This window comes from Podarcis gaigeae (genome assembly GCF_964106915.1).
Source record: "Podarcis gaigeae genome assembly, chromosome: 1".
In the NCBI taxonomy this organism is placed as follows: domain Eukaryota; kingdom Metazoa; phylum Chordata; class Lepidosauria; order Squamata; family Lacertidae; genus Podarcis; species Podarcis gaigeae.
Genome location: NC_139678.1, coordinates 1,567,154 through 1,589,269, shown reverse-complemented (window position 1 = coordinate 1,589,269; position 22,116 = coordinate 1,567,154). Strand labels below are relative to the sequence as shown.

At 47.2% G+C, this 22,116-nt stretch overlaps 3 protein-coding genes and 1 long non-coding RNA gene across 10 annotated transcripts in view; 1 reads left to right on the top strand and 3 right to left on the bottom strand.

Annotated features, from left to right (window-relative positions):
- The window catches only part of RGS3 (regulator of G protein signaling 3), a 70,445-nt gene extending 68,758 nt beyond the window's left edge, over window positions 1-1,687 (bottom strand). For 3 of the 5 annotated variants that reach the window (XM_083732173.1, XM_083732174.1, XM_083732175.1), the window contains exon 1: window positions 1,508-1,686. In XM_083732173.1, the coding sequence (XP_083588299.1) occupies window positions 1,508-1,537 (30 nt within the window). In that variant the 5' untranslated portion in view covers window positions 1,538-1,686. Of the gene's footprint in view, window positions 1-1,507 lie in introns of all 5 variants that reach the window. The other 2 variants (XM_083732166.1, XM_083732172.1) reach the window with 1 other exon arrangement.
- LOC310843137 (uncharacterized protein C9orf43 homolog) lies at window positions 1,578-16,037 on the bottom strand. Of its 3 annotated transcripts, none has more exons than XM_083735704.1 (12): window positions 15,900-16,037; window positions 10,515-10,696; window positions 9,725-9,902; window positions 9,263-9,362; window positions 7,802-7,938; window positions 7,173-7,233; window positions 6,552-6,643; window positions 5,999-6,278; window positions 4,181-4,241; window positions 3,915-4,069; window positions 3,090-3,219; window positions 1,578-1,848 (listed from the first exon to the last, which is right to left on the bottom strand). In XM_083735704.1, exons 2-12 carry the CDS (start codon window positions 10,675-10,677, stop codon window positions 1,727-1,729), a joined length of 1,479 nt encoding a protein of 492 aa, XP_083591830.1. In that variant the 5' UTR covers window positions 10,678-10,696; window positions 15,900-16,037; the 3' UTR covers window positions 1,578-1,726. The 3 variants fall into 3 exon arrangements, with proteins under 3 accessions (XP_083591830.1, XP_083591831.1, XP_083591832.1); XM_083735705.1 differs by lacking the exon at window positions 15,900-16,037 and adding an exon at window positions 11,465-11,571 and having other exon boundaries at window positions 5,999-6,242; XM_083735706.1 differs by lacking the exon at window positions 15,900-16,037 and having other exon boundaries at window positions 9,725-9,939; window positions 10,515-10,640.
- LOC310851677 lies at window positions 13,913-14,291 on the bottom strand. The gene is made up of 3 exons (XR_014567789.1): window positions 14,155-14,291; window positions 13,988-14,063; window positions 13,913-13,952 (listed from the first exon to the last, which is right to left on the bottom strand). It is a non-coding gene; the product is annotated as an uncharacterized lncRNA (long non-coding RNA).
- A 246-nt stretch (window positions 16,038-16,283) lies between the features above and the next one.
- Window positions 16,284-20,042, top strand: POLE3 (DNA polymerase epsilon 3, accessory subunit). Its single transcript, XM_083738760.1, has 5 exons — window positions 16,284-16,389; window positions 17,412-17,491; window positions 18,465-18,550; window positions 19,298-19,416; window positions 19,530-20,042. Exons 2-5 carry the CDS (start codon window positions 17,426-17,428, stop codon window positions 19,706-19,708), a joined length of 450 nt encoding a protein of 149 aa, XP_083594886.1. The 5' UTR covers window positions 16,284-16,389; window positions 17,412-17,425; the 3' UTR covers window positions 19,709-20,042.
- The last annotated feature ends 2,074 nt before the right edge of the window (window positions 20,043-22,116 follow it).

The following is a 22,116-nucleotide window of genomic DNA, read 5'->3' as shown; positions in this document are numbered from 1 at the left end:
TTCTGTCATGGGACTATGCTTGGAATACAGCATGCAGTGCAAATGTCAACAGAAACAGTTGTTTGGATGGCCAGGGCAGGGCTGGAGCCATGAAAGGCCTCCCTGTCCATTTGTACACAATAGTCATTTTTAAAATGCACTGGTTCACATTGTGACATGGTAAGTCAAACTATGTGACTGTCCTGCCTGCCCCTTCCAGGAACTCCCACCCGCTTTGTGGCTCCTCAGTAAACCATGGCTTAGCTCAGGTTGTCATCCAAGCTCAGGTTCGTGGTTCTGCTCTCTCCTCCTCAGTCACAAGCTGCACCCAAGAGCAAACCAGGGAAGAGCAAAGTGGCTGCCATCTCCTCCCAGGGAGCCTGCACCTCCATCCTAAGCCATGAGAGAAGAGGGTCATTATTTCTAAAACCTCAAGATGTTCCTAGTCTCCTCCCTGAATTTCCTACTTCTCAGAGCAGCAGGGAGAAACAAAACCTGGCTTCACCTGCTTTGTGTTAATTCATTGCCTTATGCAAGAATTTTATCCTACAATCAATGGAAACCGAGTGCTTGCTTTTTCTATGCAGCCCACCCACAATATAGATCAATCACATACTTTTTGCCCTGCCCCTGAAAAGCACTTCTTGAGAAACTGGTTCCATTCCAAAAATAAAAGCTCACTGCAGATTGTTTTTGTGTTACTCTGCAGTGTGTCCACTTTCAAACCGATGTAGGCAGTCCTACTGGCTCAGTGAAATGGTGGGTGGCCATATAGCAGGACTGCCACCCCCTCTTCCTTCCTGGGACATGAGCAAGGAGGGAAAGGCGTGCATAACCTAATCAGGGGGAGCATTTCCAAATGCGTATCAAGCGGCCACACTCACCCTTGCTGATAGCAGGATCATGCTAGGATCAATCTAGATCGAAAGTGGTATGTTGAGGACAAGCGTGAATGACTCTGGATTGAGGAAAAACTACATTTCTGGACTACAACTGGGTTAAAGTGTAGGTTGCATCTACACTAAACCAGGCTTTTCAACAGCCACTGTGTCCTCTGGTCGTCTGTGGAGAAAAAGGGGTCTTCCAGGCAAAGACATTTTTTTAAATAAGCTAGTAAGAGTTGGTCATTTCCCTTTTTCTTCCTTTCAGGCCTCCCATGTGCCACAAGCGATTCAAACAGGTAGGATGGGGCAGACTGGGCTACTCACATTTCCCATGGGCTAGCGACTTTGGTGGACTCACTTGCAAGACTCAGACCAAGCAACTATGAGAAGACAAAGGTGGGAGAGCAGTGCATGCTCTGCAGAACTGGAGCAGAATAACACATGCAACTGCGTTTCTGAGGGTTTAATAATAATTACTGCCGGAGTGTGACTTCGCCCGGCGCCTGCCCCTTTGCTGTGAGCTTACTCTACCAAACACATTTCATTCTCAGTTTTCAAGTTTGGTTTATTCTCCAGTGTTCTTCTCAGGCTACTTCATGCACCTGATGAAGTGGAAGATCCTAAGGTGTGACCACGCTTCCTACCTTTGCGCTGTTATAAGAAGCTATTCTCATGGACCTTTCCTCTGGAGACAAGGCCACACAGGCAGGAAAGTGGAAGAGCTGGGATTTTAATGATTCCAAGTCCAAGAAGAGCAACCAGGGATCCCCATAAAGGGGAATAAAAACCCATTTCTACAGTAGGCTGCTGCCTACACATCCCCCCCCCCCCGCTGCCTTTTCACTTCGAGCCAGGCCTAGAGGTTAATCGCTGGTCTCAGACATGAGTGGGGAGGGAGGAGGAGGAGGAGGATTTATGGACTGGAACTGCAAGAGGGTCTTCTCTTGTTTCTGAGCCACTCTCTTGAGCCAGAACTCTCCATCAGCTGTGGAAGAAGAGGAAAACAGAAACAGAGTAAGGCACAAGGACAGGGATGCACATAACGCTGGCTTCCTGGTCATGTGATCAAAACTTGGCCCCCTGAGGATTTCCAACATGAGGAGGACAGGAAAGGTGTATGGGAGGAGGAGAGTCTCCCTTTGACCATGGGGCTGGTCAGTCCACTTGAGGAACAAACCAAGGATCTACTGGGCTTCACTGCAACTTCCTTATTTTAGAACATCAATCATAGAATCATAAAGTTGGAAGAGACCACAAGGGCCATCGAGTCCAACCCCCTGGGGTTCTCCCTGAGACTCCGTGGCCATCCAATGGTCCAACTGCTTGCTGAGATGGGTGTCCTGCTACTGATGCATTCGAAGAAATTTGTTGTTATTGTTGGACGTATCCAGCTAAATCCTACTCAAAGCAGACCCATTTAAATTAACAGACCTCAGTTGGTCAGGCCGATTAATTTTAATAGGTCTACTCTGAGCAGCAATAGCACTGGACACAAGCTATGTCTTTAGCATCCTCTGCCACAGCACTGCCTCTTTGCTCCCCCGCTTGCATTTCTACTTCTGTACTCAAGGTCCTTAAGGAAAACAGCACAACCAAAGGGCAGCACCACAAGGCAGAGACTGAGGAGGCCCAGCAGATCCCTGGGCTGAGTGAGGAAAGTGCTCCTGTGCCTCACAGGACCTGACCTTCCTCTACGCGGCCACTTGTGTTTCCTTCTGCAAAGTCCCCTGGGAAAGAGCTTGTTGTGTGCAACATGCTGGAAAAGAGGCTTATAGTATGTGGATCAACATACAGCTCTCCTGCACCTGAATGGCTCTCCTCTTTTCTCTTCCCCTCCACCCCACCCTCAGGTGAATTATTGGTCCATCTGTCATTGCTGTTGTTATTTGATTGCTGGCTTTATCAATTAAAAACAACAACAACCCCAACTCACTAAGCAAAGTAGTGTGCAGAGGTCCATGGGCTGAGCCCAAGGGGCTGCTGGCCTTCTGCCCATCTTTTTTCTCCAGTGCAACCCCAACAACAGCCCTTTGGAACTGGTCTTCATTTAGCTTGCTGTTAAGACACTGCAGAACTTTGAGGGGGCCTGGCTTGCACATTTACATTTTGGGGTGGGGGCTGCCCCTCCCTAGATGGTGTGCCTGCACCCTCCTGCCCACCTGTCCATTCCACAGCACAGTGCATGGCAAGAGCTGCCACAAGACAGAAGGTGCTGGAAGCACTCACCCTCCATGTACAAAGCGCCCGTGCTGCTCTTGTGTGACTCAAACTTGACCGAGGGCTTTTGCCCATCAGCAGCAGTGGCAGCCGTTGCTGGTGGTGGCGGCGGCACCTGTGTTCTGCTGTTTTCTGCAGGCTGAGAAGGAGAATAAGTGGCAATGATGGATCTCTCTACCCCACCCTTTAGGACTGCTTGCCCAAGATAGATAAGAGATTTGACTGGAGAACCAAAACACACACTAAACTTAAAGTGTCTGAAATGTCTGAAATGTCTGCATTTCTAAGGGCAAAAACATCTTTAAAATACCACCATGGTGTCTTCTGAGAACTTTCTCAAAGGCAAAATCTGTTGTCTATGGAAGTTCAAAGATGGGGTGGTGGTTATCAGCTGGGGTGAATAAATGAGGTACCCTTTTAAGAATAGTCTGTTATGGCCTGGTGGGGGACAGAGTGATGGAAACCTTAATTATGCAGAAGAGAACATTCCCCCCCCCCAAAAATCTAATATCCAGTTTGGGGATACATGTTTTACACCTTTTGCCCAATTTGGGCCATGAAAGACTCAAATCCACCCTGAAAAGACATGCAATAGATTGAGGAGGGGAATTCACTCTTTTGTTCATTATTACACATTACAAAATATTTCCTTTGCTTGTCCTGCATTTCTATATCTTACATTTTAATAATTAACAAAACAAGCCCACCTCTCCAGTCTCTAGCAAGTTGTTCTACCATGTTGCTTTCTCAAAAAACCTATCTTCTTGATTACCACTGTTCAAATTCCACATACCCAGCTGGTGCCTGGGTAGGAAATGGAGTTTCTTAACCCACCTGAGAGAACTGCCCTGCTCTGACAGCACTTATGCCTTCCTGGTGGAGCTGGGCCTTGTCTGGGAGGCCGCCTCCTCCTCCGTCACTGCAAGAGGGATCCACGACTTCCTGCTGCTCTACCAGCATTGGCATTGGACGCCTGAAAGCCACAGAGTCTAGAGCAAAACCGGAACACACAGCTCAGTCTTTCCTAGAAAATCTCTTGGATGCCTGCCCCCACAGCTAGATTTAGGCATCGCCTACAGCTAGAAGTATGCTATCCAAACCTCTTAAGGCAAACTTTAGTTGGCTTGGGGTCCGTCTCAGGAAATTTTCTTTCATGGGAATCTAAAAAATGGAGGGGAAGGAAGAAGAGAAGAGAATGCAGTTTAGAGCCGATTATTCCTCTGAATGAGTTTCTTGCAAGCCAAACGCAACAAAAACCACCCTGAGTCAAAAGCAAACATGTGAGATGGAACCTGGTTCTGATCCGCCACCACATCATGTTTCAAAACCACATGTCAGTAACAGGATGGAGGAGAAACTGAACTAACATCCTTACCTGGTACGACTTCAAAATGAAACTTCCATTTGGAATAGATAGCTAGATAGATTTTGTGCCTTCTCCACCTTACAAGAGTCTGGTGCAAAGGAAATGAACTGGAGATGTAGAAGTATCATCCAGTTTCCTCTTCTGCAACCCTCCTGCCCCCAGTCCACAATTGCAAAATAGGTGTGTTTTTATTGGGTCAGCCCAAGGGTGGATTCTATTAACCTTTTCATTTGACACAAGGATCTCTTCCCTGGCGGATTTGGTTTTGTCTGATGCAGCTTTTAGGAGACTACAGCTGTACTCACTCCTGGCCCCAGCGGACTCTGTCCCCCCCCCACTTCTGACCAAACAGGTGTAGGATTGCTTGATGGGCCAATAAATACGTACAATTTCTTAATAACACGTCACAGACACACCAAGGTGTGCTATTGTTGTTTCTATTATGATTATCACATTTACTCGTCACATTCTACTAAGCTGTCTCAAAGGGGCTTACAACCACAAAAGCACATATAATTACAAAAAATTCACACACACATAAAAAAGCACATTGCTTGACTAACAGTGCTCCTCATGCAAAGAACCCACAAAAGTCAGGCTGGGTACTATAGGCAGGGTGAACTGAGGAGCCATCATAGGCTTATAATCTTTATCTATCAAAGACTTGCGGATTGTGCTCGTGGATTCTCCTATTCTATATGACTCTGTAACAGCAACAAAATGTTTAAAAAGTTGGTGCATGTGGAAACTGAAGGCATTTTCTCCCTTTCCACAAAAACACTGTGGAGTCACTGATGCACGTGGTAAAACCTGCATCCCTGCTGAGCACCACACTGCCCCAGAAGCACTGCCTGGATTATGGCATCAGCTGAAGGAGCAATAGGCGGTTGCTGTAGCGAACACAGGAAAGGAAGCCTGCACACCTTTGTCACAGCCTCTTATGAAAGGCCATGTCCCCAGGACTCCAGCCAGAGAATCCCACAAGGGGTCTTGGCAGGTCCAGCAGGCAGATGGTCCCAAGGCCACTGAGGCACTGCAGTGGGGAGGCAGGGGTCCTCTCCCTGGCAGAAGATCTGCAGCCCCACAGGTCTTCAGGGCAAGGCAGGCAGGTAAAAGCTGAAGGGCAAGTCAGAAGCACTTGCCTCCCCTACCCCACCTTATCCGTGTGTCAAGGATGCCGTAATGTGAAAAGCAACAGTGCTTGAACACAATACAGTAGTACCTCATGTTAAGAACTTAATTCGTTCTGGAGGTCCATTCTTAACCTGAAATTGTTCTTAACCTGAGGTACCACTTTAGCTAATGGGGCCTTCCGCTGCCGCTGTGTGATTTCTATTCTCATCCTGAAGTAAAGTTCTTAACCCGAGGTACTATTTCTAGGTTAGCAGAGTCTGTAACCTGAAGCGTCTGTAACCTGAAGTGTCTGTAACCCAAGGTACCACCGTAGGAGTTTTGAACATGAGACCATCAGGCCAAAGGCACACCTTAGCTGACTCCCTATAATGATAACATCTGGACCAACGCAACCAACTCCCTCCCAGTTACTGCTTACCTTTGCACTGGGTGCCTTCTGCACAGTGAAGAGGGACTCCAGCTCCTCCTTCCTGGCTGCCACGTCCCCCCTCCTGTTCTCTAGATGCAGGAGGCTCTTGCAGCGAGGCAGTGGGGGCGCAACAGGAGCCAGCTGTGAGTGACAGGATGAGAAGCTCTTCTCCCCCAGGAGGCTTCCTTTGGGATCCCTTTCTTTACTCACAAGGAGGCTTCCCTTGGGGTCCCTTTCTTTACTCACAAGGAGGCTTCCCTTGGGATCCTTTTCTTTACCTGCAAGGATACTTTAGGGCAAAAACAACAGCACACGATGAGTACAGAATGGGGACCATACTCTGCCCACCCAGCTGTTGCAGTTTCTGCCTCTTAAGCAGAATTTGGAGTAACTTGGCCAAGCCCCGGAGGATGATGCTGGTGGTGCATCCGGGCTCAGGGGCTTCTTGAGGGTTCTCTTTGCTCTTAGGCGTCGGGATACCAAAGCCAGCGGACCAAGATACAGGCCTGGCTCTTTAAGAGGCATGAGCCCTTGCTAGGGAAATGGTGGTCTAGGAGCTGACCTCGGCATATTGGCAGGTTCCTTTGGCTTCTTCCTTAGATGAAGGAGGTAGGGCTGACCACCTGTAGGAACTTTATTCGATTTTTTTCTTTTCTGTGAAATAAGGTAATTCCAGTGGGCAGGAGGGGAGGAAAGCCACAAACACTCTCCCACTGCTCCTACCACCCCTGCCCTTCCCACTCCCTCCAAAAAGGCAGGTCCATCCACTGGCACCTGGCACTCACACAAACACCCTGGAACAGGCAGGCTCTTGTGTATTCCCCTTTGCTCCCAACCCAACATCACTGAGTACCTGCTGCCACAGAATTCAGCCTGATGGAATCTCTCCCCCCCACCCCCACCCCCGCTGTAGACTTGGAACAGCTTGGAAGTGGGACACCCAGACCTTCCCCTGCCTTTATCAGCAGCCAACAAAAACGTAGCAAGCAGAGTGCTCCCTCAGCACTTTCTCCCAATGCCAGCAAAAGCTTCACGTTACATTTCAGCATTTCAGGCTGCCATTAAAGGCACAGGAGCCAGGCCAGCATGCCAAGAAAAGGAAAGAGGCAGCACGCTTTGGGCAGGCGGCTTCTGACCTAGAAAGCAGGAGCAAGATCTAGACAGTGCAAAAAGCTCAATTTACCATCTCCTTCTTCTCCACAACCATGAGGGTGCTTTCTGAAGCAAGGTCTTTCACCCGCACTCTAATAAAAGAGAAGCCCCACAGTTAACTCCTTGCAAACTCTCGTCTCTAGTAAGGCAACTTCCTACACCCAGCCCTTCAGCTACCATTGCTGCGGCTATCAGAAGGAGAGAGGAAGGCAGGCAGGCAGGGAAGGGAAGGAGGACTCTCCAGCAGAGAACTCCCTTCTCAGCCAGCCACTGAAACCCTCGGTCAAGCACCCCCTGCCATAATGTCTTGTTATTATACCCAGCTGAGACTCCCCACTCCCCACAGAGTACGTGGCATTAAGTTTTCATTTTGGGTTTTAGTTAGTTTGAGCTGCTTTTGCGGGGCATGACTAGACTGGCTGAAAAGGAGAATAAAGATGTAAGAAATAAATAAGTGAGCAGGATCATTTCCTATAGGTTTTACAGGGTAAGGTCCTCAGGCTCTGTATTTAGGAACTGCCCAGGGGAGTCATCTTCACTGTGCCTGGTCTACAGGCCATCAGGGAAGTTCAAGCCACTGAAGCCTCCAGCAGCCTCCAGCACAAGGGGAAACCCTTAAGATGCACATGGGACAATGTGGACCCACATCCTGCTACCTACCCTCTTGTGGCTGGCTTCTCAGGTCGCAGAAGCCCGTGGCGCCTGTCTGGGACCCATGTGACCACCAAGCTTCCACAGGGGGGCAGGTGTGTGCACAGCCCGTGCACAGCAGACTCACTGAAGTCCGTCACCTGTATCTATCATATACGTGTGGGAAAATGAGATGCTCCATTTAGCCAAATGCCCCCAAAGAGCTTATACAAGGTCACTAGAGAAACACAACTAAGATTTCCCAAGAAGTGGTTTCTGCAGCTGCTTTTGTCAATGTTTGTGATATTTCATGGGTGGAGTGCCACAGCTGGCCATTAAATAATCTTTGTGATGTAGCTGGCAAGGAGGAACACACAGCTCTTGCCTGCTTAGGAACACAGGAAGCTGATTTACCCCAAGTCATGCCTTTGGGGCCCAGCCAGCTCAGAGTCAGGAGCTCTCCAAGGTTTCAGGCAATGCTGTAAATCAGGGGTCAGCAAACTTTTTCAGCAGGGGACTGGTCCACTGTCCCTCAGACCTTGTAGGGGGCCGGACTATATTTTGAAAAAAATAATAATGAATGAATTCCTATGCCCCACAAATACCCAGAGATGCATTTTTTTTAAAAAAAGTACACATTCTACTCATGTAAAAACACACTGATTCCCAGAACGTCCACGGGTCGGATTTAGAAGGTGATTGGGCCGGATCCGGCCCCCGGGCCTTAATTTGCCTACCCATGCTGTAAGTAAACAGCATGTGTGAGATAAAAAGAAAGCTGTATAATAGACTGTTTTAGGAGTTTAGGGAAGGCTATGAGCTCTCCCATTATGCATATCCAAGCATTATTTGGGCAGGAGGTGTACAATAATAATGTGGAGCTGTGCTGCTTATTATTATCAATCGTAATGCCAAATGTTGGGCAACTGCAAGTTAAAGGAAATTAATTAATTTAACTAGCAATTGTGGTGAGTTTCCAGCATCAGCAGGGGGTTGGGCTAGATGGAATTCAAGGTCCCTTTCTATTCCTAAGGCTCTAATTGTTTACAAAGAAATCCCATCGAGCAACTGCAGTAATCAATGCAGTTAAGTGGGCAATCACAGTAATAAAAATATATAGGAAGTAAAAAAGCAGGAGGTAGGAGCACTCAGGCTACAAAGGGAAAGGAATCGATTAAAGTGCCAACTGTATCCAAAGCTAGGAGGAAATTACCAATTAAAGGGCTGGTAGGCAATGCTTCAGCTGTTATGCTGTGTGAAGTGTGTTGTGGAGCCACTGTTTAGATTTCACTTGTGGAAGCAGCCAGAGAGAGAGAGGGAGAGGGAGAGGGGGGGGAGAGAGTGCAGCGTGAAGCAGCCTCTTCCTGGAAGTGCTTACTGCTGGTGCTGAGCCAGAGGACCCTGGCCATGTGTCAGTTGCCCCTCCTGACCTACTGTCTCTCTCCAACCTCCCAACCCACAGCCGGCTTCCCAGCAATCCAGAGAACTCACTTTCTCAGCTTGCCTCAAGCAGGTGAAACTTATCGGTGTGAAGTGGGAAGTGCGAGTTTCCATCCTGGAGTTCAGTCCTGGGAAGGGATACCTTTCGGAACTGGAAAAACCACACGGGCAAGAACATGAATTGACACAGGGCACAACCCACCAGTAAGCTCAACTGGGCAAGCCTAGTTTAAATGTATGGGGTTTCCACAATGATACTGCAACGTATCTGCTCAGCTCCAGTTTGTTTCAATCGGGGTTGTGCAGGCAAGTGTCATGGTAGGTTATCTTTCCTGCTATAGATACCTCCTCTGTCTCTTGGGGTGTGTGTGTGTGGCTGTCATGAGGATTTTTTGCCAAGGGCACCAAAATGGATCTAATTCACGGGAGCAGCAAAAAAACGCATTAAACGTCAGACAGCCAAAGCCTGTGATTCCAGAAGCACATATTTATGGGAAATCTCGGTGCGCTAACCTGATTCGTGAAATTGGGGGCATCAAAGCATTGTTCAGGGTGGTATTCGAATAACTTCTAGAACCTTTGATGCTTGAGATAGTTTTCGAGATGGAAAGTAAACTTTCAGCACATCTTAACTGATTTCTTTGAGAATAGTTGAGGGGAAGGTCCACAATCGTTAGTGTCGGCAGTTCATCTGAAACATGGAAAAACCAAAGAGAAGAGCCCTCCAGCTACAGAAGGAAAGGCAGAAAGGAATGAGTGACAACACTTCCAGCTTACTGCTTGCAACAGCTATAGGGTCAAACTTGGCTAGTATAGTTTGGCATCCAATCGCTACCAGAAGCATATACATTTAATAACTAATCATCATCATCATCTTGGGCCTTTTAAACGGTGAGGAGGTTGCTGTTTAAATTGTTATTATTTGTTATTACGTTACATCATTTATGTTTTTATACTGTAAACCTATGATCTCCGGATGAAGGGTGATATAGAAGAAGAAGAAGAATAATTTGGATTTGATATCCCGCTTTATCACTACCTGAAGGAGTCTCAAAGCGGCTAACATTCTCCTTTCCCTTCCTCCCCCACAACAAACACTGTGTGAGGTGAGTGGGGCTGAGAGACTTCAGAGAAGTGTGACTAGCCCAAGGTCACCCAGCAGCTGCAGGTGGAGGAGCAGAGACGCGAACCCGGTTCCCCAGATTGCGAATCTACTGCTCTTAACCACAACACCACACCACAAAAGATAAATTTAATCAATAAATTAAGCGTATTGTGCAGGGTGAGAGTTTCTCTGGCTTACCTTCAGGTTCGGGGGAATTTCCCTCCGGAGAGTCAAGGCTTCTCAACATGATCCGGGGCTGCCCTTTCACGATCCTCTGGACTGCCTCCCAGCAAGGAGGGTGTTGGCAGGCAATCATATCACAAATGGTTTCATCCCACTGACTGGTATCGATGGTCGCCATCCTGGCTTTCTAGAGCAGCCTGAAAACAAGCGGAGAATCGTTGTTGTGCTTTTTAAACCAAGAGATGCCCAGGGCCGGAAGACCTTGCACACCGATCACAACATCCCCAGATGGGATGGGATGGGAAGCTGCCTGGTTCCCGATGGCCTGGGGCTGGTGGCTCTCCCTCCATCTTTCTCTGCTGGCCTAACTTAGCTTGCAGAGTTGTTGTCCGAATAAAACAGGTGGCGTGTGTAGGGGAAGAGCCAATCCCATATGCATCTACTCGGAAGTAAGTCCGCTATCAGGACAATCGTTATTTCAAGGCTGGCTTTATTCTTTTACCGGTCATCTTAAGTGGTTTGTTTTTGTTACTCTGTATTTTGTTGGTGGTGTTTTGAAATACGCTGGCAGCCGTCTCGAGTCCCAATCTGGGAGAACGGCTGGATGTCTATAGACATTAAATAAATAAATCCAATGGAATTCAGCAGGGCTTATGCACAGGGAAGTTAGTGTAGAAATGTGAAAGGTTTATTTAAATATACTGACGTTTGGAAGGAGTTTATACAGAATATAGTAGGTTTCTGACAATCATGTAGGACAATAATATTTATATATACAAATATAATAATGTATGGCACTGTAACTGATTATACTCATTGTGTATCTTTCTTGTGTTTTTTGCACTGTTTTCTTTCATCCCTTTTTAAAAAAGTTAGTTTAGAACTGCAATGTTTATTGCACGTTTTAAAATACACACACAAACACAAACTTTTAGTTACAGGTATTAGGAGCTGGTAGTTCAAACCTTTGGCTACGCCGATACTTGCTGCTCCTCAACTTGTATTTAATTTTTTTGTGTGTGCATGTGGTGGGAATGGTGCCAGAATCATTTTCAGACCAGGAGGCTCTGGGTTCAAAATTTGTCTGGCAGGGCAAGAAACCCAGAATAAAATTTAAGATTTTAAAATTTAAGATTTTAACTGATGCAAAGGAAAGAGGGGGATTTGCCCTGCCGGACTTTAAACTATACTATGAATCAGCAGCTTTCTGCTGGTTGAAGGACTGGCTGCTTCTTGAGAACACAGACATTTTGGACTTAGAAGGTTTTAACAATATTTTTGGATGGCATGCATATTTGTGGTATGACAAGGTTAAAGCTCACAAAGCCTTTAAAAATCATATTGTCAGGAAAGCATTATGTAATGTCTGGATTAGATATAAAGATTTGCTGGAAAATAAAACCCCAAGGTGGTTGTCGCCAATGGAGGCAAAGGCGGTGAAAAGGCTCAATATGGAGTCTAAATGGCCGAAATATTGGGAAATTTTGGAACAAGAAGGGGACAAACTGAAATTGCAGAGCTTTGAGAAATTAAAAGATAAAGTGCGAGACTGGCTTCATTATTATCAAATAATGAAGGTTTACAAGTTGGACAGGAAAATTGGCTTCCAGGTGGAAAAATCAAAATTGGAAACAGAATTGTTAGAATCCAATACTAAAAATTTGTCAAAAATATATAACTTGGTGTTGAAATGGAGTACGCAAGATGAAACGGTGAAGTCAGCCATGATTAAGTGGGCACAAGATATTGGTCATAACATTATGTCTGCTGACTGGGAAAAGTTGTGGACCACCGGTATGAAATTTACGGCATGTAATGCCCTAAGAGAGAATATTATGAAAATGATTTATAGGTGGTACATGACCCCAGTCAAGCTTGCAAAAATTTACCACTTTGTTGTTGTTTAGTCGTTTAGTCGTGTCCTGTTCACAGGTCAAAGCAACCATTGTTTTCCCTTTCAGTGTCTCCCTTTTTTGCTAGACTCAAAGTTCTCCCTCTTCCATTCCTCAGCTGCCTTGTTGTCGTTTAGTCGTTTAGTCGTGTCCGCCTCTTCGTGACCCCACGGACCAGAGCATGCCAGGCCCTCCTGTCCTCCACTGCCTCCCGCAGTTTGGTCAAACTCATGCTGGTAACCTCGAAAACACTATCCAACCATCTCGTCCTCTGCCGTCCCCTTCTCCTTGTGCCCTCCATCTTTCCCAACATCAGGGTCTTCTCCAGGGAGTCTTCTCTTCTCATGAGGTGGCCAAAGTACTGGAGCCTCAGCTTCACAATCTGTCCTTCCAGTGAGCACTCAGGGTTGATTTCCTTCAGTATGGAGAGGTTTGATCTTCTTGCAGTCCATGGGACTCTCAAGAGTCTCCTCCAGCACCATAATTCAAAAGCATCAATTCTTCGGCGACCCCAGTCAAGCTTGCAAAAATTTACCACTTGCCTGATAATAAATGTTGGAAATGTAAAGAAAATGAAGGTACATTCTTTCACCTTTGGTGGACGTGCCCAAAGATTAAGGCGTTCTGGGAAATGATATATAATGAACTGAAAAAGGTATTTAAATATACCTTTCTGAAGAAACCAGAGGCCTTCCTCTTGGGTAGTGTCGGCCAATTGGTGCCAAAGAAGGATAGAACATTCTTTATGTATGCTACAACAGCAGCAAGAATACTCATCGCAAAGTATTGGAAGACACAAGACCTACCCACCTTGGAAGAATGGCAGATGAAGGTGATGGACTATATGGGACTAGCAGAAATGACTGGCAGAATCCGAGACCAGGGAGAAGTCGGTGGAAGAAGATTGGAAGAAATTTAAGGACTATCTTAAGAAACATTGCAAAATTAATGAATGTTAGAATGACGTTGGTTTAGAATTTACGTGGTTTCCAGCTGTAATGGATAAGTAAAAAGAAAAGAAAGGTCAAAAATTAAATGAAAATTAAGGGAAAGGATTTGCTGAATTAATAAATTAGAAATTGGAATACAGAAAGGGGAGGTATGAGGAGGTCGGGGAAGTACCGTAAATTTCGCTCTATAACACGCAGATTTTTTTCTCCTAAAAAGGAAGGGGAAATGTCTGTGCGTGTTATAGAGCGAATGTGTGGTCCCTGGAGCTGAAAAATCAAGCAAAAATCAAATCGCGGGGCTGCACGCTGCACAGAGAAGCGAAACTTGAAAAGAGAAAGCGGCTGCTTTCCTGCATTCTGCCTCAGGGTCTTACTGCCCACCCTTCTCTGTTTCCTTGCTGTGTTTGCTGAAACGGAACAAAGAGCAGGGAAAGCCCCTCCCCTCCAGGCAAGCTCCGGTGCTGCTGGGGGAGAGGGAGAGAGAGGGGGGAAGGGAGGGAGCAAGGGAGGGAGGGAGGGAGGGAGAGAGAGAGAGAGAGAGAGAGAGAGAGAGATAGATGGCTGGCTGGCTTGGGTGGGGGGAAACTTTTGCCTTCCTTTCCTCCCTACCCCTCTCCTGCATTCTTAGCCATCTGCTTCTCTGCACACCCCTCTCCTGCTCCTTGTCCCTTCTGTGTTTTTCCTTCCCTCCCCACTTAAAATGTGGTTACAAAGCATAGATCCTCAGGATCTTTGCATTGGGTCACCCCAAATTCACCATCAGATCACATAGCATGTCCATGGCTACAGCCTGCCCCCCCCAAAATCACACACCCACTGTTGCCTGGGGCTGCAATGGTGCAAAAATGTGGTTAAAAAGCATGGATCCACAGGGATTCTCAGGATCCTTGCATTGGGTCACCCCAAATTCACCATCAGATCACATAGCATGTCCATGGCTACAGCCTGCACCAAAAAAATCACGCACCCACTGTTGCATGGGGCTGCAATGGTGCAAAAACGTGGTTAAAAAGCATAGATCCACAGGGATTCTCAGGATCTTTGCATTGGGTCACCCCAAATTCACCATCAGATCACATAGCATGTCCATGGCTACAGCCTGCACCAAAAAAATCACGCACCCACTGTTGCCTGGGGCTGCAATGGTGCAAAAACGTGGTTACAGAGCATGGATCCACAGGGATTCTCAGGATCTTTGCATTGGGTCACCCCAAATTCACCATCAGATCACATGTCTGTGGCCACAGCATGAAGCCCAAAAATGATACATCCACTGTTTCATTCAGAATGTTTTTTCCCTTGTTTTCCTCTTCTAAAAACAATGTGCGTGTTATGGTCAGGTGCGTGTTATAGAGCGAAAAATACGGTAAGTTATAAGAAAATAAGGGATTGAAAGTATATTTGTTTTTATTTTTGTCTGTTTGTATTTTTGTTTTGTTTTGTCTTTATATAATTTTTGAAACTTTAATAAAAATCTTTAAAAACAAGAACAAATCGCCCGCTCAGAAACGAAGCTTTTGGCTGCTCACCCACCGTGTCTCTGCCCAAGGCAAGCTTGCAGGGCTGTTGTGAGGGGGGAGGCAAGGGAGACCCTATGGGGGAAGAAGGAAAAAAGAAGAGTCTAAATGTCTGTGATCCCCCTCAGACATCCTTTGTGTCCAGAGACGGAACAGAAATGAATCCAGTTCCCATTTATTTCACCGGCAGCGTTTGTAGGCTTTTCCTCAGGGAAGAGGAAATGAGTAACAACAAATGAATAAAGAAAACATGTTTGGAACTACAGAACAACAATAACAATAAAAAACGGAGTAGTGTCCAAACTTTTTTCAAAGAGGGCCAAGCAAAGTTGTTGACCTTTTTTTAATGATTTCACCCCAATAAATTGTTGAGGTTTTTTTTAGGATTTTTTACCCCAGGAAATATAAACTGCCACAGGGGCCAGATTAAACTGACTGTTGGGCCGGATTAGGCCCCCGAAATGGACTTTGGACATGCCTGGAGTAGATAAAACCAAAATCTCACTGCCTCAAACCCTGAATCGGGCTTGAAAATGGCCTTGGCAAAAGTCAGAGGGGGGGGGCTGGGGAGAAGAAAGGGATGATGATGATAATTATTATTATTATTATTTGTTTATTATTAAATAATAATTTATTTGTTTATTATTAAATAATAATTTATTTGTTTATTATTAAATAATAATTTATTTAATCTGGGCGGCTTTCAACAGAACCTCAAAAACAGAATAAAACTTCAAACATTAAAAACGCCCCTCGCTCGGGGGTCGCATAATCTTGATTTCACCCTTTTTCCCTGCCCCTTATGCTGCAGAGCGGCTCCAGGTCTCCAGATGGAGGCCCCGAATTGAATGGAAGGAGATTTATAAAAACAGAGTTTGAGAAGGAGAGGAACCAAGTCTCAGTGTCAACCAGGGGGGAGCACTCTGTGCATGCTCAGGGGCTCCTTCGCCCCCTCTCCGTCCTTTTCTGTGAGGAAAAGGTTCCCCTCCCCCCGCCCTCGCCCCCTTTTCCCGCCCTTTTCTCCCGCCTTTTCTCCCCCACCTGCGCTAAATCGGGCCGCTCTCTGGTTGCTAAGCAACGTCAAGCGCCCTCCCTCCCCCTCTCTTCCCATAGTGCACCGCGCGGGACAGAGAGGCTCGGATTCCTCTTAGCAAAGCCGACCAGCGGCGCACGCTTGGCGGCCCCGAACTTCCGGCTCCCCTTCGTCCTGCCGCCATATGCGGGACCAGGGCCGCGGAGGCCGTAGTTCTCGGTCTCGTCAGGCTTTCTATGTGGGAGCTTCCGACGCACGCAAAGCGTGTCGAGGGTCGCGCCCCCCCGCCCCATTTCCGCGGCTCCTTCGCGGGCGCCGCTTGCAGGGCGGCGTGAGGGGAAGCCACCGCAGAGGAGCCGGAAGCGTCGTGGCGGCGACGAGGCGCCCTCCTTCCTTCCTTCCGCGCGTGCGCAGGCGCGCTGCATGCCGGGAGTGCTGAGGCGGCCCCTCTCGGCGCGCCTTCCGAGCGGCCGTTGCTGGCGGCGGCTGAGGCGAGCGGTGAGGGGCGCCGCGCTCTGTGCAGGCTCAGGGGCGCCCTTGCGCGGGAGAGGGCGGAAGGGCCGCCCTCGGGGAGCGGGGAGGCCGTGCATTCCTGGCGGCAGCGGCGGCGGCGGTTTCTTAGGCGATTATTCCCCTCAGGGCCGCCAGCTCGGCCTCCCCGCGCGGGGAGTTCCGAAGGCGCCTGTCTCGGCCGCTTGCGCCTCGGGAGGGACGCGGAGCCAGGGAAAGAGCCGCCCAGAGGCCGAGGGCGGTTGTCGTGGTGGTATAGCTGCCAACATTTCCCTTTAAAAAAAAAAAAAAACTTTTTAAAATTCAAAATTAAAACAAAACATATTATCCAGAAACATATCATCCTTATTTTTCTCCCCATTTTTCCTCCCCCCCCCCCCCCCGGCTTCCCTCAGTTCCAGTCTTTGGTTTCTCTGAGAATGCTGTTTTCTGCATGTGAACAGTTGTACAGTGGTACCTCGGGTTACAGACGCTTCAGGTTACACACTCCACTAACCCAGAAATAGTACCTTGGGTTAAGAACTTTGCTTCAGGATGAGAACAGAATTCATGCTCCGGCGGCACGGCAACAGCAGGAAGCCCCATTAGCTAAAGCGGTGCACGGACCTCTGGAACGAATTAAGTGCTTAACCCGAGGTACCACTGTATAGATCCTCAAACTATTTAGCTGATATATCATCAATAAAAAAGTTTGTGAATGTTTATTCAAAGCCAGCAAAGGAGTCCAGTTCGCTTTGTTGCTCCTTCAAATACTTTTTAAAAGGGAAATTCCCTTATTCCGAATAGGATTCCTCGCAAGAAAAGGGAAAAGTTGGCAGCTATGCGTGGGGGGAGAGAGGGCGCATAATAATAATAGTAATAATTTAATTATACCCCGCCCATCTGGCTGTGCTTCCCCAGCCACTCAGGGCGGCTTCCAGCAAAATATTGAAATACAGTAATGCACCAAACATTATAAGCTTCCCTAAACTTAAATAACCCATTTGCCGCTGTGTCCCCCCTTTCCCCAGGTTCTGGGAGCGCCATGGCAGAACGTCCTGAAGATCTGAACCTGCCCAATGCTGTCATCACCCGCATCATGAAGGAAGCCGTGAGTAATAAGCAACCTCTAGGGGCTCAGGCACACTTCCACCGCTTGCCCCAGGGTTGCAGGCAAGAGCAACAATTATACTGTTGTTATAATAATAATTTTATTATATTCTACCTACCGGTATAGGGCGGTATATAAACTCAATAATAACAACAAAAACAACAACAATATACCCCACCTGTCTGGCTGGGTTTCCCCAGCCCTCCAAAAATACCCAAACATTACAACTCTCCTGATACAGGGCTCCCTTCAAATGTTTCCTGAAAGTGCAAGTAGCTTCTCTTCTTGTTTTTCCAGCCACGTTCCCCAGGAAAACCCACCGTTTGCTGTTGAATCGGAACAAACATCGATGGGGTTTTCTGTGGCCTTTGTTCAGCAGTACAAACGGCAGGTTTTTCCGGGGAAAGTGGCAGGACAAAATAAAAACCTCTTGGACCTGTGATTTCAGAGCAAATGGAAGTGTGGCTGAGCCCTGTTCTTGGTACTCCTTGTGGCTCCGATGGCTTCTGTTAAAGGTTTGTGTTTCCGTACATCTTACAAGTCCTGTCTGCCTCACCTCCTGTTCTCTCATTCCCTCTCTACTTACCTGCCTTTATCTTATTGCAGCTACCTGGATAACCTGCTTTGACATTTTCTCTGCTGAATGTAACATCCTGTGCTAGCCTTTGTTTGGGTTATACGTATTTGTCGTGTTTCGTTATATGGTTAAAATTCTGTAAAAATACTTTTGGTGCCGTGCGAGCCATGAGTAAGTGGATAAGATGCTGGGAACCTGGAGTATTGGAGAAAACAGGCGCTAGTGGTTGGTGTGCAAGACATAAGAGGGAGAGGGAAAACAGCCTCATCAGTGGCAGAAGTGCAATGTCAGGCGTGTCTTGATGGGAGTGGGACAGAACGCTGTGGGCAACTGGTGCCTGCTGAATGCAGACACGACATGGATCTCCCAGGCTTACACACTCCTCTTTCCCCTCAGCTTCCTGATGGAGTAAATATTTCCAAAGAAGCCCGAAGTGCGATCTCCCGAGCTGCCAGTGTGTTTGTGTTATATGCCACATCATGGTGAGTGAGTGCTGCTGCTGGTGAGACCCATGAGCCTGACTGGATAAGCTCAAGCCTCTCACCATTTTTACTTGCTGACAGTGGTATGTGGCTAGTGGAACTGGTTGCAGTCATGTCGGTAGGTTTTGTTTTGATTTTTTTTGTTTTGTTCACTCAGTCTACAAAAAGTAAAGAGAGCTTGGGCTGTCCCTTCACAATTGTTCAACACACACCTTTCCTGTGTGACATTTCACAATGCTGACTTGCAATTTATATGTTGTTTATAAGAATAATGACCGTACCGGTTTTAATAACACGAACAAACACAAACATGTAGAACAATGCAAACATTGTTGTATATCAACAAAGGCTTCAGTACAAGTCCTACTGGTCCAATTGACGGGAGAAATTAGGTCATGCTGCTCTCTTGCACCATGGCAAGTCATGCCTCCTCATAAAAAGTTATTTAAACAATGGTGGTCTTGAAAATTAAGATGTTTGTTTTAGTACCCTCAAAAGAGCTGTGCATTGATACAGGTGCATGTATGTTTTTCATATGGATATTCACCTGGAAAAAAAACTAATTAAAGCTTTGAAACCACATAGTTGCACTGTGTAGCCATTCATTTTGCTGCTGTTTAGTTTTATGAGGGGCAGGAGGAAGAGAATTAATTATTAGAAGTTTACTTTTTCCAAGGGAAAAAGTATGGTGGAAGATTTTCACTAGTGACGGGTGCGTAATTTTTCCTTTGCTTTCTCCTTAATTAGTGCCAACAATTTTGCAATGAAGGGGAAAAGAAAGACGCTGAATGCTGCAGACGTCCTCTCAGCCATGGAGGAGATGGAGTTCCAGAGATTTGTTGTCCCCTTAAAGGAATCCTTGGAAGGTAAATGCTCAAGTGCCCTCTGTTCAGCTTCTGGTTCGCATTCTCCTGTGCTCGGGTGTGTGATGGTAATAGCCACTGCCTGGGCTTGGTTTGACAGTTGCTTGTCCTTCTAGCTTACAGGCGTGAGCAGAAAGGCAAAAAGGGAGCCTCCGAGCTAAAGAAAAAAGACAAAGACCAGAAGGGAGATGCAGAAGACCCTGAGAAGAACCGAGGCGATGAGAACGAAGAGGAGGATGAAAGGATGGAGGAGGAGGAGCAAAACGAGGAGGAGGGGGAGGAAGCGGACAGCTAATCGCTTAGGATTTCAGCTCTGGGCAGCCCTAGAGCACCATCAGAACCAGCTGTGAAGCAGAAGAGGCAATATGGTTCCTGGTCTGAGACTGAGTGGGGATTTGAACTTTGGTTGAACCCACAACACCACCTGAATCTCTGTGCTTTTCCTTCTTTCTGGTGCTGGGGATGAGCTTGCACGTGGAAACATGGGCTTACTGGATCAAGTGGTCCCAAGAGACTTTGGAGGAGATCCTGGATCAGTTACTCTCCTTGGAGTGTCTGCAGGTGGATTCAGCGTTTCTGCCCACATAGGTTCATCAGGATCATTACACAAGTCATTTAATTTGTAACAATTCATTTGTTGGTTTTTTTGTTCATAGTTGGGATTTCCAAGCTTTGTCAGGTGACAGCTGTTCAGGGTAACATTCAAGAGCAACAAATGGTGCCACTTGCCAAGGAGGGGCTCTGCTCTGGTGGGCAGCAGTGGAGACTAGGCAGGTTTGAAGTGGGGCAGAACTGCTAACCACCCACTTTCAAAGGGTGTGGACATTGGGGAAGCCAGCAAGTCAGTTTGAAAAGAGCATTGGATGGGATGTGAGTGGATGGAGGGTTAGTCAAAGAGGAACAATTCCTGACCACGCAGCACTGTGAAAACCACATTTTAAAAAAATTCTATGCAGTTATTCTCAAATTTGGATAACTTATTGGGACGTTATTTTATATATAAAACAAGTAGATGCAGCAAAACAAGTTGATAGCCCAGTTCAAATGGACACTTTTAATTGCCAAAAAAGGAGATAAAATGAGATTTGCCTTATGATTAAGGGAAATACAACAAAAGCCTTGAGTAAACAGGCTATATAAAAAAATATTCTGGTTAAGATGTTCAAGAAACAATTGCACATCTATTAAAATACAAGTTGAAACAATTTAAATTTGTGGATTTTACCCATATAGTGATTTATCTTCTTTGAATACCTGCAGGCATCAAACTTCTCATCCAAGCATCCAGTTAGGACCCCCCCCAAAAAAAACCCCCCACCCCACAGCAACATTACCTATTATTTCCCCCGAGCTCAAGTGTGCTTTTGTGTTTACACATCAGAACTCCAAGCTCCTCTCATGGTTGTGGTCTGGCAGGAGCCTCTGAAGCAAGAGAGCCGTCCTCGTCCCGTGTGGTGGGGATGACATTTTATCGGGACCTGGGAAGCGATTCCCCGCCTGCCCAATGCGCTAGACCTCCTCTACGCACCATGCTGCTCTCCAGTTGGTGTTTTCCGGATCTCGTTTAGCTGAGCTGCTGTTTCCCATCTCTTACTAAAAGAGTCCCTGAGGCTGGGCCATCCTAATACAGTCATACCTTGGGTTACAGACGTTTTCAAGTACCGGAATGGGTTCCGCGTTTTCGGGTTATGGACGGGACGTGCCGAAACCTGGAAGTACCAGAATGGGTTACATCCGGGTGTCGGCGCTCATGCATGCACAGAAGTGCCAAATCGCAACCCACGTGTGGGCAGACACGGCACTGCGGGTTTGCTGACGTGCCTCCTGCACAGATCACGTTCGCAACCCAAGCGTCCACTGTAGATCCCCCACCTTTGTGGAGGGGAAAAGGTGCCAAAAGCCTGATTCTCAACAGGAAGTGATCTGACATGGGGCTGATGTCCATGTCTCCCACTTCCAGACCACCCTCTTCCTGCCCAGTTGAGAAAACAAGGTCCAGAGTGTGTCCTCCCAATGCGTTGGGACAGCCCCCTGAGCCATCCCAGAGCCAGTCGCCTGAGCATGGATGTTGAAGTTCCCCAGAACCAGCAGTCTGGGAGTCTTCAACACCGCCTCCAAAACCAGCTCAGGCAGTGAGATTGCTGGACAGAGCCAGCACAATCCCTAATCTGTCCTGTTTGCCTAATAATAATAATTTATTATTTATACCCTGCCCATCAGGCTGGGTCCCCCTAGCCACTCTGGGCGGCTTCCAACAAAACATTAAAGTACAATAAGCTATTAAAGATTAAAAGCTTCCCTAAACAGGGCTGCCTTTAGATGTCTTCTAAATGTCAGGTAGTTGTTTATCTCTTTGACATCTGATGGGAGGGCGTTCCACAGGGCGGGCGCCACCACCAAGAAGGCCCTCTGCCTGGTTCCCTGTAACTTGGCTTCTCGCAATGAGGGAACCGCCAGAAGGCCCTCGGCGCTGGACCTCAGCGTCCGGGCAGAATGATGGGGGTGGAGACGCTCCTCCAGGTATACTGGACTGAGGCTGTTTAGGGTTTTAAAGGTCAGCACCAACACTTTGAATTGTGCTCGGAAACATACTGGGAGCCAATGTAGGTCTTTCAAGACCGGTGTTATGTGGCCTCGGCGGCTGCTCCCTGTCACCAATCTAGCTGCCGTATTCTGGATTAATTGCAGTTTCTGGGTCACTTT

Excerpts from the sequence above, each read along its gene's own strand:
- LOC310843137 (XM_083735704.1), bottom strand. The coding sequence starts at position 10,677 with ATGGCGACCATCGATACCAGTCAGTGGGATGAAACCATTTGTGATATG. Across the intron at positions 7,939-9,262 it reads GCTTGAGGCAAGCTGAGAAA|ATACAGGTGACGGACTTCAG; the intron begins GTGAGTTCTCTG and ends CGTATATGATAG. Across the intron at positions 6,279-6,551 it reads GAACCTGCCAATATGCCGAG|TATCCTTGCAGGTAAAGAAA; the intron begins GTCAGCTCCTAG and ends TTTGCCCTAAAG.
- POLE3 (XM_083738760.1), top strand. The coding sequence starts at position 17,426 with ATGGCAGAACGTCCTGAAGATCTGAACCTGCCCAATGCTGTCATCACC. Across the intron at positions 18,551-19,297 it reads GTGTTATATGCCACATCATG|TGCCAACAATTTTGCAATGA; the intron begins GTGAGTGAGTGC and ends CTCCTTAATTAG. Across the intron at positions 19,417-19,529 it reads CTTAAAGGAATCCTTGGAAG|CTTACAGGCGTGAGCAGAAA; the intron begins GTAAATGCTCAA and ends TTGTCCTTCTAG.